Raw genomic sequence first — 16852 nt, forward strand, 5'->3', positions numbered from 1 at the left:
TGGGCTGACGGTGCCAAGAGACCGTGGGCGATGCCAGCCGTAGTAGAGTATGGGCTGACTGTGCCGAGACCGTGGGCGATGCCAGCCGTAGCAGAGTATGGACTGACGGTGCCGAGACCGTGGGCGATGCCAGCCGTAGCAGAGTATGGGCTGACGGTGCCGAGACCGTGGGCGATGCCAGCCGTAGTAGAGTATGGGCTGACGGTGCCAAGAGACCGTGGGCAATGCCAGCCGTAGCAGAGTATGGACTGACGGTGCCGAGACCGTGGGCAATGCCAGCCGTAGCAGAGTATGGACTGACGGTGCCAAGAGACCGTGGGCAATGCCAGCCGTAGCAGAGTATGGGCTGACGGTGCCGAGACCGTGGGCGATGCCAGCCGTAGTAGAGTATGGGCTGACGGTGCCAAGAGACCGTGGGCGATGCCAGCCGTAGCAGAGTATGGACTGACGGTGCCAAGAGACCGTGGGCAAATCCAGCTGTAGCAGAGTATGGCCTGACGGTGCCGAGACCGTGGGCGATGCCAGCTGTAGCAGAGTATGGACTGACGGTGCCAAGAGACCGTGGGCAATGCCAGCCGTAGCAGAGTATGGACTGACGGTGCCGAGACCGTGGGCAATGCCAGCCGTAGCAGAGTATGGACTGACGGTGCCAAGAGACCATGGGCAATGCCAGCCGTAGCAGAGTATGGACTGACAGTGCCGAGGTCAGGGGGTCGGTTTGGGTTCTCCTGATTGACTCCTTAGTGTTTCGCCTCAGAAAGGACACCTGCGTCGTTCGGCTTTGCACTTCTGTTGGGCTGATGTCATCCTCACCTGCTCACCACTGCTCCCTAAACAGAAATCTCGATCCCTAACGTAGGGCTTTCATAGCCAGTTCTGCTGGAGCTGCTGATATCATCCTTATTGTATATCAAAGGTTCATCTCACATTGAAAAGGAAAAATCCATGATCCCCAATTTCCATATGTATTCATACCCCCTTCACCAGGTAAATGTGACGCTCCCCCATCTATTTTACCAGTGCATGGACATCAAATGTTTGGGCCCCCCTATTCTAAGGAGCCAGCTATGAAATCCCTGTGTTACGTGACTCTTATCATTCTATCCTGCCAATAAATGCCTTTCACCATAATACTTGTAGACAGCTGGAGAACCTTATCAGGCTGAGTTGATTGCCCCCTATGATTCGCTCCATTTCAGGTGTCCATCTCTCCCTTCTGTTTTAAAGCCCTGGATTTGTGGCACCGTGCTTTGACTGTGAATCTCCTACCACGGGTACAGATGGTTTTCAGTGGTGATACCCAGTGTTTTCACACCGCCACGAGTGTTTTGTCGATGGGTCGTGGCAGGAGCTCCTCAGCACAGCTTGTCTCTCGTTCTCCTCCCGCTGCTTCCTAATGGATTTTTTCATGCATGAATTTTCTGATGGGAATGTGTTTCCTGCTCATAACAACCCAGTAACTTCACACACTTGGTAATTTCTGAGATTCTGGTCCTGAGCTTCACATCCATGCTGTCTGGAATCGTTTCCTCACTGACCCCAAGTGCTTAATTGCAATAGGAATGCAGCTAAGCACTATCACGTTGGAGATACTTTATGATGAACAAACCCTCTGCTGTGGTAAATATGCATCAAACAGTCCTGCTGCTTATTTGATGGCATTTTGAGATGCAACTAAGATCAAAGTGTTCATTCCTGCCACAGTTAGCATCTGTTCATCAGTGTCAGGTGAATATTCAGAATGTGTTTCCTGATGTTGATCATTAGCTCAAACCCAATGACATACCTACTGTTGTTTTCAAACTCTCTCTCTCTCTCTCTCTCTCTCACTCATTCCTGTTCCCATTGTTCCTGTCTGTACTCTCAGGCTGGAGGGAAGCGCTACCATCCCACGTGTGCACGTTGTGCGCGGTGTCACATGATGTTCACAGAAGGGGAGGAAATGTACCTCACGGGTGAGTACCTCACTTCTCTGCCTGCGGCTGTAATGCGCAGTCGAGCTTCACTCCCCCACGTCACCCGAGTTTCACCCCCCCACGTCACCCGAGCTTCACTCCCCCACGTCACCCGAGTTTCACCCCCCCATGTCACCCGAGCTTCACTCCCCCACGTCACCCGAGCTTCACTCCCCCACGTCACCCGAGTTTCACCCCCCCATGTCACCCGAGCTTCACCCCCCCATGTCACCCGAGCTTCACCCCCCCACGTCACCCGAGTTTCACCCCCCCACGTCACCCGAGCTTCACCCCCCCACGTCACCCGAGCTTCACCCCCCAACATCACCCGAGCTTCACTCCCCCACGTCACCCGAGTTTCACCCCCCCACGTCACCCGAGCTTCACTCCCCCACGTCACCCGAGTTTCACCCCCCCACGTCACCCGAGCTTCACCCCCCAACATCACCCGAGCTTCACTCCCCCACGTCACCCGAGTTTCACCCCCCCACGTCACCCGAGCTTCACTCCCCCACGTCACCCGAGCTTCACTCCCCCACGTCACCCGAGCTTCACTCCCCCACGTCACCCGAGCTTCACTCCCCCACGTCACCCGAGTTTCACCCCCCCATGTCACCCGAGCTTCACTCCCCCACGTCACCCGAGCTTCACTCCCCCACGTCACCCGAGTTTCACCCCCCCACGTCACCCGAGTTTCACCCCCCCATGTCACCCGAGCTTCACTCCCCCACGTCACCCGAGCTTCACTCCCCCACGTCACCCGAGTTTCACCCCCCCATGTCACCCGAGTTTCACCCCCCAACATCACCCGAGCTTCACTCCCCCACGTCACCCGAGTTTCACCCCCCCATGTCACCCGAGCTTCACCCCCCCATGTCACCCGAGCTTCACCCCCCCACGTCACCCGAGTTTCACCCCCCCACGTCACCCGAGCTTCACCCCCCCACGTCACCCGAGCTTCACCCCCCAACATCACCCGAGCTTCACCCCCCAACATCACCCGAGCTTCACTCCCCCACGTCACCCGAGTTTCACCCCCCCACGTCACCCGAGCTTCACCCCCCAACATCACCCGAGCTTCACTCCCCCACGTCACCCGAGTTTCACCCCCCCACGTCACCCGAGCTTCACCCCCCCATGTCACCCGAGCTTCACTCCCCCACGTCACCCGAGCTTCACCCCCCCACGTCACCCGAGCTTCACCCCCCCATGTCACCCGAGCTTCACTCCCCCACGTCACCCGAGCTTCACTCCCCCACGTCACCCGAGTTTCACCCCCCCATGTCACCCGAGCTTCACTCCCCCACGTCACCCGAGCTTCACTCCCCCACGTCACCCGAGCTTCACCCCCCAACATCACCCGAGCTTCACTCCCCCACGTCACCCGAGTTTCACCCCCCCATGTCACCCGAGCTTCACTCCCCCACGTCACCCGAGTTTCACTCCCCCACGTCACCCGAGTTTCACCCCCCCACATCACCCGAGCTTCACTCCCCCATGTCACCCGAGTTTCACCCCCCCATGTCACCCGAGCTTCACTCCCCCACGTCACCCGAGTTTCACTCCCCCACGTCACCCGAGTTTCACTCCCCCACGTCACCCGAGTTTCACCCCCCCACATCACCCGAGCTTCACTCCCCCATGTCACCCGAGCTTCACCCCCCCATGTCACCCGAGCTTCACTCCCCCACGTCACCCGAGCTTCACCCCCCCACATCACCCGAGCTTCACCCCCCCATGTCACCCGAGCTTCACTCCCCCACGTCACCCGAGCTTCACCCCCCCACATCACCCGAGCTTCACCCCCCCATGTCACCCGAGCTTCACTCCCCCACGTCACCCGAGCTTCACCCCCCCACGTCACCCGAGCATCTTCCCCCCATGTCATAAGAGCTACGCCCCTCACACGTCACCGGATCTTCTCACCCCCACGTCACCCGATCTTCGCCTCTTCCGCGTTGAACAAGCTTTGCTCCTTCCACGTCCACTGAGCTTCACGCCTCTCATGTCACCCAGGTTTCGCCCCCCCCCCACATCACCCGAACTTTGCCCCTCCCACATCACCCAAGCTTCACCCCACATGTCACCTGAGCTTCACCCCTCCTATGTCTGCTGCCCGTATGTGGAAATCACAGGGTTCGGCCTTCTGCCAGCCTACAGGCCCACACTCTCAAACCATGGGCCAGTGAACAGGTCTTTCTTTAAACCCTCTTCACTATCTGTACTCTGTGAGATTACTAAAATGACCCAATTACTATAATAATTTGCATCTTACAACCCTGGTGGACTTAAGACCTGCCTGAGTGTCTGGCCACCTGGGCCTGACTGAGAATTCCTGTAGCAGGTCCAGGAACTCTGGGGGGTGGGGGGCTGAGTAGACAGGCATAGCCCCCCCACTGAGAGGCATCGTCAGCAATGCTTTAATGCCCCTGGGGGTGTGGTTAGGGTGCTCAGTCTGCCCAAGACTGCAGCTTTTCTTTAGCTTTCTGGAGACTCTGTGGGTTTGGGGGATTTCAGTTGAATTGGATGAAGGATCGGTGTTTGTACTGAAGGTTTCTGTGAGCTTCCTGGAGCGAGATCATGGTCCTTAGGGTGACTTTGCCACATGGAAGCACTTTCTTGACTAATTGTCTCCCAGAAGCTGTACAGATGTTTCCCTCCAGCTCATTGCCCATCACTCTGAGGACTGTCAGAGCGCTCCCTCTTATTCATGTCTGCCCTGCTCGTCCAGTGTCTCACAGACCTCCATTGTCTCTCCTCTGAGGTGATTCACTGATCCCTGATCCTCTCTCCCACTCCTTCTTTCCGGAAGGTTCTGAGGTGTGGCATCCACCATGTAAACAAGCTGCACGGGCAGAGAAAAAGTTGAAGGTAAGGACGATGTTGAGTTACGATGGGGGGAGGAGGCGGCTTTACCTGCTGCTGTGGGGCCTCCTTGTGGGAGAAGCTCTGATGAAGTTGCCAGCTGACCCCCACCCTGCTGGCAGCCTTGGGCAGCACATTTATGTGTTTGGTTTTTTTTTCCAGCTGAGACGCACATCAGAGACCTCAATCTCCCCCCCTGGCTCCAGCATCGGCTCCCCCAGCAGAGTCATTTGCGTGAGTAGCATGGGCACGCCACCCCCGGTCGGCTGCAGGACGTGCGGACGGCAGTCCCTCTGTTCACCACTGTCTCACAAGGGGAAGATACTCTTCTGTGTCTGATCGTACCCCCGTCTTCCCTCCACGGCCCCTTTGAGTGGTGACAAACCCTGCCACGGAATTCAGCGTGCCAGCGATCGCGGCGTTTCTGCAGAAGTGCAGCAACGCTGGTCAAAGCCCCCCCCCAGGCCAGCCCCAGTCTGTTACACGCCACATGGAGTGTCACACGTTAGTCTGCATGGAGTGGGAGTGCGATTTAGTTTCCTGCTGTCCGGCATTGTGTTGTTGTGTGCCCCTCCTGGCCAAATGTGTCTGGAAGCGACTTGGAGAGTTTGGTAGCCCAGCACTGGGGCTTGTTAGAAGAGCTTGACTTGAACATGCTGCCGAGTGAGTCCGTCCCACCCAGAGGAGGGGATACTCACATCCTTAAGTCTGGCCCCGCCTCCTTGAGCTGGCCAATCGCTCGGCCACTTCCAACACGCAGGCCCGGGGTGCCGTCCTGTCATTGCGAGTTTTCTTTCATGCCTGCTCTTGTATGTCTGTCTGTCTGTCTTTGTTCTGCTCCTGTGTCCTCTCTCCAGGCCAGAGTGGAAAATGAGATCCTTAATTACAAAGATCTTGCCGCCCTGCCTAAGGTTAAAGCTATTTATGATGTTCAGCAGCCTGATCTCGTTTCCTATGAGCCCTGTCACAGATTCTCCTCCAATGACAGGCTAGAGCACTACAGCTATGGGGAGGTACTGACATGCTGGCACTATTCTCACCATCCGTGTGCATGTGACCCCCCCTCCCTCACCACATGTCTCTGTGCCCCGCCCCCCAAACCTGTCCCATTAGCTTGTGGTTCTGCTGCAGTCCTGCCTTAACCGATCGTGTCTGATGTTCGCACGGACACCTGTGAGCTGAACAGCACCTTCACTGTGATTTGTATGACACCACTGGCATCAGTGTGTACAGTACGCTCACACCACATTCAGTGGGAGACGCCTCAGACTGTGGACCCAGAATTATATAACAAGAAGACAATTTTAGCATTTTTTAAAGAGCAAGTGCCGACCTTTCAAATCAATGCAGAAATATCTGATATTCTGAGACAGTTTACTGAGAGGATCAACAGAGTATCAAAGTGAAATAAAGTCTTTATTGACTGGCCTGAGATCATTGATATAAAATGTAAGATTCCCCAGGTGAGACAAGGATTTCTGTGCTGTGTGGCACTAGAATCTGGCCCTGACATTTGGCTGTATTCTTCCTGAGAGCTGTATACACACTGTCCGCTGTGTAAACTGTGGCCCTTGTGGGTCAACCTCTTGCGGATCTCATGTTGGCCAGTAGAAGGCAGCAGACCCACTGTAGCCCCTCAGCTCAGCACTGCCCCCTGCAGGCCTCATGCTGACCAGCAGAAGATGGCAGACCCACAGTGGCCCCTCAGCTCAGCACTGCCTCCTGCAGGTCTCATATTGGCCAGCAGAAGGCAGCAAACCCACTGTAGCCCCTCATCTCAGCACTGCCCCCTGCAGGTCTCATGCTGACCAACAGAAGGCAGCAGACCCACTGTAGCCCCTCAGCCCAGCACCGCTCCCTGCAGGCTTCATGCTAACCAGTAGAAGGCAGCAAGCCCTCTGTAGCCCCTCAGTTCACCACAGCCCCCTGCAGGTCTCATGCTGACCCGCAGAATGCGGCAGACTCACAGTTGCCACTCAGCTCAGCACTGCCCCCTGTTGGGTGGCTTCCTGACTCTCTGTCTCTTTCCTTCACTCCTCCTCCTGCCTCGCAGTCCCTGGGGACACTCTCGCCATACTCGCAGGTAATTACCGTGCCTCCTTCCTTTCTGAGGATGAGGCGAGTAGTGTAGGGGGGTGCTCCCGCTCCCCCAGATTTTTGTCAACTTGTTTTTGGTGGTGCACAAGGTGAGCAGTGTCTGACGGTGCCCCTGTGCCCCCCCCGGCAGGACATCTATGACAGCGTGGACCTCAGGCAAAGGCGCTGCTCCAGCCCAGCCTACATCGACTCCCCCACCTACAGCCGGCAGGGTACATCTCCCAGCATGCCGCGTTCCGCCCAGCTCTACTGCCATCTCGGTGAGTCCCCCCCCACCCTAAAGGGGGACCAGCGAGCCCCCTGGCATGCCACCAGGGGGCCCTCACCCCAATTAACCCATTTCGGGTTAGATGCCCATGCAGAATGTAACAGAAGTAAATACTCCCAGTCCCCCTGGGCCCCATTCACGCACCCCTCTCCCTGCAGCCCTCGGGCACGACCCCCATGCCCCCGGCCGTCTACCCCAGGCTATACCGCCTGACCTACAAAGTGGATGGCTGTCGTAGGTCACATGTGCCCTGGGCTGCCCTGCCCCGTCTGGCATAACACCAGCATGAGGCCGCAGGGAACTGCTGTCTCCCTGTACCCGACACACTCATCACGCTTCTGCGCTCATACCACAGTGATCCGACACGGACTCGTTGAGTGTAGAGATGAATGCTGGTGGCAGAGAGAAAGCACGTATCCAAAGGGGGGGGGGGGTTGTTACTCTGTACAGTGAAAATTGGCATTAATGTGAGAACCACCCATTTGCAGTGCCCAGTCCCAGTCTCGTGCTTAAAGGATAAACTGACTATGAAAGAGGTACAGTGAGAATTGGCATTAATGTGAGAACCACCCATTTGCAGTGCCCAGTCCCAGTCTCGTGCTTAAAGGATAAACTGACTATGAAAGAGGTACAGTGAGAATTGGCATTAATGTGAGAACCACCCATTTGCAGTGCCCAGTCCCAGTCTCGTGCTTAAAGGATAAACTGACTATGAAAGAGGTACAGTGAGAATTGGCATTAATGTGAGAACCACCCATTTGCAGTGCCCAGTCCCAGTCTCGTGCTAAAAGGATAAACTGACTATGAAAGAGGTACAGTGAAGAGAAAGACTGTATATGACGTGGTGCCAGATCATGGCTGCTGCTTTTCACAGGTTTGGCACATTCCTGACTTTATACAAGCATGTTTTCCCTCACTGCTGGCTGCTTAACGATCAAGATCAAGCTGATCGTTTGGTTTTTTGGGGGGGGGGGGGTCTGCCTGGGGGAGGAGCTAAGCTTTCACTCACACTTTTGTTCTGTCGCTGTCATTGGCCTGGGGGGGGCACTGGCTGCAGGCAGTGAGAGTGGCCGGAGCTCTCCCTATCAGGGTCAGCTGGACCCCCGGTCCAGCACACCTACCACCTATCAAGCCCCCAAGCATTTCCATCTGCCAGGTAGGCCTCTGTTTTTTTTTTGCCATCACCATCCAAACACCCCCCAGCTGATCTGCCTCTTTTCCATCCCTTGTTTCTCCAGAGGTGTGAAGAAGAAAGCCTCTGCCCTCTTTTATTCCTGTGGTTTTACGTATCAGGACATAAATAAGAGTGGCCCGGTACTCACCGACTTCTCAGAGTCATTCACTGTGTCATTGTTTTTCCAAAATAAGCATCTGAAAATGAGGGGAAAATCAGTATAGCCTACTGTAAGAATTTAGATGTCACGTAGCAGCCTGATGCTGCTAATCAAATGCTCTTGATTGGCTGATCGGCAGGATGTGAGGCCTGCTCTCCAAAAGCTGCTCTTTTGGCAGTTTGCTGGTCTGCAGTGGTGAGTTACTGCTCATCACTCTGGGAAGGGTTATTGGGCCAGGCCAGGTCCGCTTTCCCCACGTTTGGGAGCTGGTGATTGTGGCCTGATATATACACCCGTCTTCTCCCCCGTTTCACATCGCTGTAGTCACCCTCACGCATCTTTCTCACCCCTGCTGCCCTGATGCCATCGCTTATCGAAAGTGCCCAGCTCATGGTTCTGCCCCGTCACCATCGGCCTGTTCGTCAGCTAGGCTGCTTTCTCACCAGCCTTGCTGCAGTGCCTCTTTACCGGTTCCAGGTGCTCTGTCAGAGTGCTCCCTTTCATCATTTAGGGTAGGGGTGGCCAATCTTATCCAGAAAGGGCCACTGTGCATGATTTTGCTAGATTACTAATTAGAGGACTGATTGGCTGAAGAGTCCTCACACCTGGGTTTGAACAGCTGACCTAAACCTGCATACATACTGGCCCTTTGTGGATAAGATTGGCTACCCCTGATTTAGGGTGAGGGTAACGGGGCAGTCTGCAGGCTGATCGCAGTCTGTGTTTCCGTTGGTGACGCTGAAATGTTCACAGATGCCACATAGCCTGAGAGTTGCTTGGACCTGCTGGAGACCTGGCTACAGAAGATGTACTTCCAGAAAGGTTTAACGTGGATCCTTGAGGCAACACATACAGGATGACTCCACTTTCCCACAGTTCTCAGAATCTTCCAGAACAACATCTTTTCCCCTTTTCAGTCAGAGCAGGGCTTCTGCCTGTTTGAATTTCCTCAGAGAGCCTTCATTCCTCCCATTACCTTCCCATACGTGTCCTTGTGTCTCTGTGCGTCCGTGTGCGTCACCTTGCGTCCGTGTGCGTCTCCATGTGTCCGTGTGCGTCTCCATGCGTCCGTGTGCGTCTCCATGCGTCCGTGTGCGTCTTCCTGCGACCGTGTGCATCTCTGCGCATCTGTGTGTGTCTCTGTGCGTCCGTGTGCATCTCCATGCGTCCGTGTGCATCTCCATGCGTCCATGTGCATCTCTGCGCATCTGTGTGTGTCTCTGTGCATCCGTGTGCGTCTCCGTGCGTCCGTGTGCGTCTCCATGCGTCCATGTGCATCTCTGCACATCTGTGTGTGTCTCTGTGCGTCCGTGTGCGTCTCCATGCGTCCATGTGCATCTCCGTGCATCTGTGTGTGTCTCTGTGCATCCGTGTGCATCTCCATGCGTCCGTGTGCGTCTCCATGTGTCCGTGTGCGTCTCCATGCGTCCGTGTGCGTCTCCATGCGTCCATGTGCATCTCTGCACATCTGTGTGCATCTCTGCGCATCTGTGTGTGTCTCTGTGCGTCCGTGTGCGTCTCCGTGCGTCCGTGTGCGTCTTCCTGCGACCGTGTGCATCTCTGCGCATCTGTGTGTGTCTCTGTGCGTACGTGTGCGTCTCCATGCGTCCATGTGCATCTCTGCGCATCTGTGTGTGTCTCTGTGCATCCGTGTGCATCTCCATGCGTCCGTGTGCGTCTCCATGTGTCCGTGTGCGTCTCCATGCGTCCGTGTGCGTCTCCATGCGTCCATGTGCGTCTCTGCGCATCTGTGTGTGTCTCCATGCGTCTGTGTGCGTCTCCATGCGTCCGTGTGCATCTCTGCGCATCCGTGCGTGTCTCTGTGCATCCGTGTGTGTCTCTGTGCATCTGTGTGTCTTCACAGGTCCGTGTGTGTCTCCCTGCATCTGTATGTGTCTCCCTGCATCTGTATGTGTCTCCCTGCATCTCTGTGTGTCTTGGCTACTCCAGATGGGTAGGACAAACGGGCCCCCCTTACACTGCCTTCCTGCCTCGGCCACTCCTGGTTTCACCTCTTTTTTTTCTGTCCTCAGCAACAGGGGATTCCAACATCTACCGGAAGCCACCCATCTATAAGAGACATGGTACAGTGTGCCTGGTTCTGGCCTGCTTGTGCTCCCTGTAGCAAATTATCCTGGAGTATCTATCCCGGAATATTGGGTGTTTCTCCATTTTGGTTTAGAGCAGCTCAAAGCAGGACAAGTCCGTGAGACAGGGAGGCCTTGTGCTCTCCATGGAGAAACGTGAAAATTGAAATGGCATCATCTGTGCCACAGTGATTTACAGTGTGGTGTCTTCATTTAGACATGAGTGTGTATTTAGTGCTGGTGAAAGGATGGCTCCTGCATGTCAGCATCACGTGGTAGTACTTTACTTAAGACCATGTTTTTAGTCATTTATAAACACATTCATAATGCTGCAGCTGACTCCCACTACTGCCGCCCTGCTGGTAGCCTTGGGTAGAGGTGCGGTGTGAGCCAGCTGACTCCCACTACTGCCGCCCTGCTGGCAGCCTTGGGTAGAGGTGCGGTGTGAGCCAGCTGACTCCCACTACTGCCGCCCTGCTGGCAGCCTTGGGTAGAGGTGCGGTGTGAGCCAGCTGACTCCCACTACTGCCACTCTGCTGGCAGCCTTGGGTATAGGTGCGGTGTGAGCCAGCTGACTCCCACTACTGCCGCCCTGCTGGCAGCCTTGGGTAGAGGTGCAGTGTCAACCAGACTCCATGTTTGTTCCTGGCTTGACCCTTATCCTGAACCTCACGACTGCCCTGGGTGCTGTGATGCCCCCTGCAGGAAGCCCCACTGAGCAGCTTGGGTGCTCAATCTGAAATTATGCCCCCTTGTTCCCGATCTCATCCTAGCAGAGGCTGCCACTCCTCTTTATCTGTATGAGTCTGAATCATAGTGCTTGTCCTTCCAAAGCTTGTTTCAGTGTTCGTGTAGTACAGAATGCCATTAAGAATGCACATCCTCAGTTTTGAAGTCTGTCATAGCCTTATTAAATGATAATAATGCATAAATATCTCACCTCTGTTGGTTGGCTTTGATGAAGCGGAGATATGGCATCGCTAAGTGAGACTTGCATGTCGCTGTCTGTGTCTGGCGTGTAACCTCAGCTGGAGCTCACTATCGTTCTTCTGCTGCTCTACATTACAGGCCTGTGCTCTTTTTATGTAAGGACATACAAGGGAAGCAAGATGTGGCTCTTAGCCTCCGCAGGATTAAAGTGCAAATTCAGATTCAGTGTTCCAACTACACACACACATACACACAGTGATGCTCACACACAGACACACACAAGCACACAGAGCTGACTAACTCCTCAAGGGGTCTGAAGCATTATGGCAATCCCCACATGTACTATGGGAGTCCCCACGTGTACTATGGGAGTGAATCCTCACAGGTACTATGGGAGTCCCCACGTGTACTATGGGAGTGAATCCTCATAGGTACTATGGGAATCCCCACGTGTACTATGGGAGTGAATCCTCACAGGTACTATGGGAGTCCCCACATATTCTATGGGAGTGGGTCCCCACAGGTACTATGGGAGTCCCCACATTTATAATGGGAATGAATCCCCACATGCATTATTGGATTGAGTCCCCACATGCACTATGCGAGTGAATCCCCACAGGTACTATTGGAGTCCCCAAATTTGTAATGGGAGTGAGTCCTGATGGGTACTATGGGAGTCCCCACATTTATAATGGGAGTGAGTCCCGACGGGTACTATGGGAGTTCCCACATTTATAATGGGAGTGAGTCCCGACGGGTACTATGAAAGTCCCCACATTTATAATGGGAGTGAGTCCCGACGGGTACTATGGGAGTCCCCACATTTATAATGGGAGTGAGTCCCGACGGGTACTATGGGAGTCCCCACATTTATAATGGGAGTGAGTCCCGACGGGTACTATGGGAGTCCCCACATTTATAATGGGAGTGAGTCCCGACGGGTACTATGGGAGTCCCTACATTTATAATGGGGGTGAGTCCCGACGGGTACTATGGGAGTCCCCACATTTATAATGGGGGTGAGTCCCGACGGGTACTATGGGAGTCCCCACATTTATAATGGGAGTGAGTCCCGACGGGTACTATGGGGGTCCCCACATTTATAATGGGAGTGAGTCCCGACGGGTACTATGGGGGTCCCCACATTTTCAATGGGAGTGAGTCCCGACAGGTACTATGGGAGTACCCACATTTAAAATGGGAGTGAGTCCCGACGGGTACTATGGGGGTCCCCACATTTTCAATGGGAGTGAGTCCCGACGGGTACTATGGGGGTCCCCACATTTTCAATGGGAGTGAGTCCCGACGGGTACTATGGGAGTCCTCACATTTATAATGGGAGTGAGTCCCGACGGGTACTATGGGAGTCCTCACATTTATAATGGGAGTGAGTCCCGACGGGTACTATGGGAGTCCCCACATTTAAAATGGGAGTGAGTCCCGACGGGTACTATGGGAGTCCCCACATTTATAATGGGAGTGAGTCCCGACGGGTACTATGGGAGTTCCCACATTTATAATGGGAGTGAGTCCCGACGGGTACTATGGGAGTTCCCACATTTATAATGGGAGTGAGTCCCGACGGGTACTATGGGAGTCCCCACATTTAAAATGGGAGTGAGTCCCGACGGGTACTATGGGAGTCCCCACATTTAAAATGGGAGTGAGTCCCGACGGGTACTATGGGAGTCCCCACATTTATAATGGGAGTGAGTCCCGACGGGTACTATGGGAGTTCCCACATTTATAATGGGAGTGAGTCCCGACGGGTACTATGGTAGTTCCCACATTTATAATGGGAGTGAGTCCCGACGGGTACTATGGGAGTCCCCACATTTATAATGGGAGTGAGTCCCGACGGGTACTATGGGGGTCCCCACATTTAAAATGGGAGTGAGTCCCGACAGGTACTATGGGAGTCCCCACATTTATAATGGGAGTGAGTCCCGACGGGTACTATGGGAGTCTCCACATTTACCGGAGCTCGCTGCCTCCATGTCTCCCTACATCATCAGGGGGGAGGGGGTGTGAATGGCGCTCTCTGTCATTGTCCACTGCCTTTCCTCCTCGCAGCCACAGGCCTGTAATGTGTGGGCTCCCAGAACCACATGGGGGAGCTGTGGGGTGCTCTGTCACGTGACTTTGCTGCCGGGTGATGTGCTCTCTGCAGCCGCTTCTCCTGCCATCAGGCTGTGGGCAGCGAGCTGCTTGTTAGCACGGGCGACGGCTAAGCTAAGTGTCAGAATGCCCTGCTGCTCCTTCCATGTGGACTGGCCGTACACAGTATCCTCTTCCTGTATGGATGATAATTTCACCTCTCTTTACTTTTTACTTCTCCTGTCTCTGATACCACCCCCCCCCCCCCCCCCACTGCTGTCCCTGGTCGCCTCTTCGCTCTGTGAGTACCCCCCCTCCCCCCACCGCCTCCTCATCCTCAGAGCTCTACCGCATGTTGTCTCATGAAGAAAATACTTTGAGATTCTTATGTGTTTTTTTTTTTTCATGACTTGCCTTTGTTATGTCAGACATAATGGATCGGGACCATGAAAATGTCATGGAGGCTCAGATATTCTCAGTGTTCTCTAGAGCGTTTAAGGCAGGTGTTTACGGAACATCTCCTACATCGAGTCCATCTGTGCATAGGATATGAGCCTGTATCCTTCCGGGCCAGTCCTGTGTAGGGTTCCCTCTGCTGTTCTTCCGTGTCTTCGCCTTCCCGTCTCTGCATTCCTTACCATCACTGTATCAAGGGATGGTAACAACATGTTACTTTAAAAACATTCCGCCCTACGCCACCCTAATTAAGCCAAGCACCCCCCTGTCAAAGCCCGCCGCCCACCCATGCCCCAAAGCCGACCTGCTTCCAAACTACCGGCCTGCGGAGAGGACAGTTCTCGTGGTTCGGGAAGCTGGTCTCGGCCACGCTGATCTCGCTGTAGTGAGGTCATGTCTGGAAGTTAGATAAAATAGTAATTGTTGTTTAAAAGGGCTTTCGGTACAAAATGTAGGTAGCTGTATGACACAGGGCTCGTTTCCCACGCTTAGAGGAGTTTTCCGGAGCGCCTCATCATCAGTGCTGCTGGGCAGCGGGTGCAGGAAGGCGTTCCCTCTTCCTCCAGACCAGTGAGGTCTCTCGGACTCGCCCAGTCCCGCGTGTTGCTGGGAAAATGCCGTGTTTTATTCCCCACGTCTCTCACGCGGTGACTGTCTCTCCCCAGACAATGACCCTAACCCAGCCACAAAAAGCAAGACCAGCGAGAACATCATGCAATCTTACAACTTCCCCTCGGCCTACTCCCCGGACCACTACTCAGAGTCAGACTACTACCACTTTGCCGGGTCCCCTAAAGGTACTAGCAGTCTAGGGTGCTGCATGTAATGGCATGGTACAGGTCAAAGGGAAAAGGTCAAAGGGGGGGGGGGGGGGGCTCCTGTTTTCTCACATCTCACTATTGCCCCACCTAGCCGCCCCCCCGCACCCCCCAATCCAGGATGCTTAAAGAAAAATAAATATATGCCTGGGATGTCTGAGGCTGTAGATGTGCCTCCCCATATACATTCTGCTTTGTAAAGAGCGTTTATCTGCCTAGCCCAAGATCCTCCTCCCTCTGCTGATGGGGATGCCCTCTGCTGTATCCTGAGACACTCCCCTTCTCTCGTTATGTCTTCACAGTCTCTCGTGCTCCACGCCGGAGGTTCTCGTCAGGCGGGGAGGAAGACGGCTGGACTCACAATCTGCACAGAGTACGATACCGACTGCCCGATTCTCGCCGTTCACACTTACGGGGCGCTCGTGTCACCAGGGGCCGAAGACTTAGCGTGAGAAGAACAGGAAGCAGACTGCTTACTTCCTGCTAGGGCGTATGTTACTTCCTACCCCTGGGCACCTTCACTCTGAAACTCCTACAGTTTCCCCTGCCGTGTATGGGGCTCGGTGAATGTATTTTTCACCTTACGACCTACACTGACTCCATTCTCCTTGTGATCCCAGCAGCTGTGGTGCATTATATTTGCTTTGCCCTGCCAAGCTCATACTGACGACACTTATAAGAGGTCAGAGGTCAGAGCACAGCGGGTGCAAAGATACAGTCAGAGCTGAGCAATCTGCTGAATTCACTAGGTGGGATATGACATGTGGCAGCTAATGTGATCATAGCCCCCCCCTCATAAAATCCAATAAGTCGTGCCTTTGGGCACCGTAAGCATGGCCCCCGCACCCCAAGTAGCCTCGCCGCCCAGCCCTTGTCCTCTGTCGCGTCCTTCACACTGCTGACTGTGTCAGCTCTGGGATTGTCCACTTTTGTTAGGGTTGTTAATTTATGACTGGACTTTGCTTTAAATGCTGTAGGGAAGTCGTCCCCGGCCAGAGTTGTTGATTTTTCTCCTCCAGTTAATGCCCCACAGTAAGCTGGTTACCCAAACCCCAGGCACTGCGGCGCTCTGTGTACAGTGCCTGTCAGTGCAGCGTGTGCCAGTGCACTGTGACATTCCCTCCCTCCCCCTCTCCATCCATCACTCACTCCAGATCCAGAGCGGGATTGGCAGGATGATCCTGAAGGAGGAGATGAAGGCCAGATCCGGTTCCTATGACAACGACCCATGGGCCAGCGGGCGCAGTTCCCGCAGCGGCAGCAAGGAGGCGCTGCATAGCATGGGCTACAACAACACCGTGAACGGCTGTGAGGGCTGTCCCCTTCCCGTCGATGTCACGCCTGACATTAGCGCCGCCGCGGCTGTAATGCTCTCGTTCCTCGTGTTCATTGACTGTCAGGCCTCATTTCTCTGAGCTGAGTAAATTAACCTCAAATGGCTGTTTTCCACGCGGGTAAAAGGGGAGCAGTTAGCTTTTCCACTGTCGGCTTTGCAGCAGAGGCGGCTCGTGCCCCCTATGACGGGGGAGGCGGGACTGCGGGGTGCAGCCAGTGAAAAGGCCAGCAAGGACTCGGCATGCCAGTTTTCAGTTGGGGAGGGCAGACTTAGCCCCCGTCCTCTGGTGTGCCTGCGTCCCCATGACCTTCCTTGACCTTGGCTTTATTAAAAGCCCTGGTCCCCTGTTATGGGCCAAATGTTAGAGGGGCTCATCGGACGCGGATGTGAAAGCGGCGTCTCCTGTCCCTCCCCATTCGCGCCTCCCTGCGGCCCCCCCGAGGGTGCTTTTTCATCTCATCTTTGTGTGTGACTTTAAAGGCTGCCAAGCTGGCCGCTGGCGCCCCCAGTCAGCCCCGGGAGAAAAGGAGCCGGCGTGTTTTCCTTCACTCCCTCTCGCGTTCTCCTGTCACGCCGCTCTCTCTCCCTGTTGCTCCCTCCCGATCCAGA

General features: G+C 54.8%; 1 protein-coding gene across 7 annotated transcripts in view; it reads left to right on the forward strand.

Moving 5' to 3' along the window:
• ablim3 (actin binding LIM protein family, member 3) overlaps positions 1-16852 on the forward strand; it is a 73137-nt gene that overhangs the window by 50044 nt on the left and 6241 nt on the right. For 2 of the 7 annotated variants that reach the window (XR_007400398.1, XM_049028895.1), the window contains exons 7-17: positions 1868-1955; positions 4768-4826; positions 4983-5054; positions 5678-5833; positions 6874-6903; positions 7048-7177; positions 8243-8341; positions 10553-10603; positions 14773-14886; positions 15210-15280; positions 16062-16215. Coding sequence is in view for 1 of the 7 variants with exons in the window: in XM_049028895.1 (XP_048884852.1) it covers positions 1868-1955; positions 4768-4826; positions 4983-5054; positions 5678-5833; positions 6874-6903; positions 7048-7177; positions 8243-8341; positions 10553-10603; positions 14773-14886; positions 15210-15280; positions 16062-16215 (1024 nt within the window). In the remaining 6 variants the exon portion in view is untranslated. Of the gene's footprint in view, positions 1-1867; positions 1956-4767; positions 4827-4982; positions 5055-5677; positions 5834-6873; positions 6904-7047; positions 7178-8242; positions 8342-10552; positions 10604-14754; positions 14887-15209; positions 15281-16061; positions 16216-16852 lie in introns of all 7 variants that reach the window. The other 5 variants (XR_007400399.1, XR_007400401.1, XR_007400400.1 and 2 more) reach the window with 5 other exon arrangements.

The sequence above is a fragment of the Brienomyrus brachyistius genome, chromosome 10, assembly GCF_023856365.1.
Source record: "Brienomyrus brachyistius isolate T26 chromosome 10, BBRACH_0.4, whole genome shotgun sequence".
In the NCBI taxonomy this organism is placed as follows: Eukaryota; Metazoa; Chordata; class Actinopteri; order Osteoglossiformes; family Mormyridae; genus Brienomyrus; species Brienomyrus brachyistius.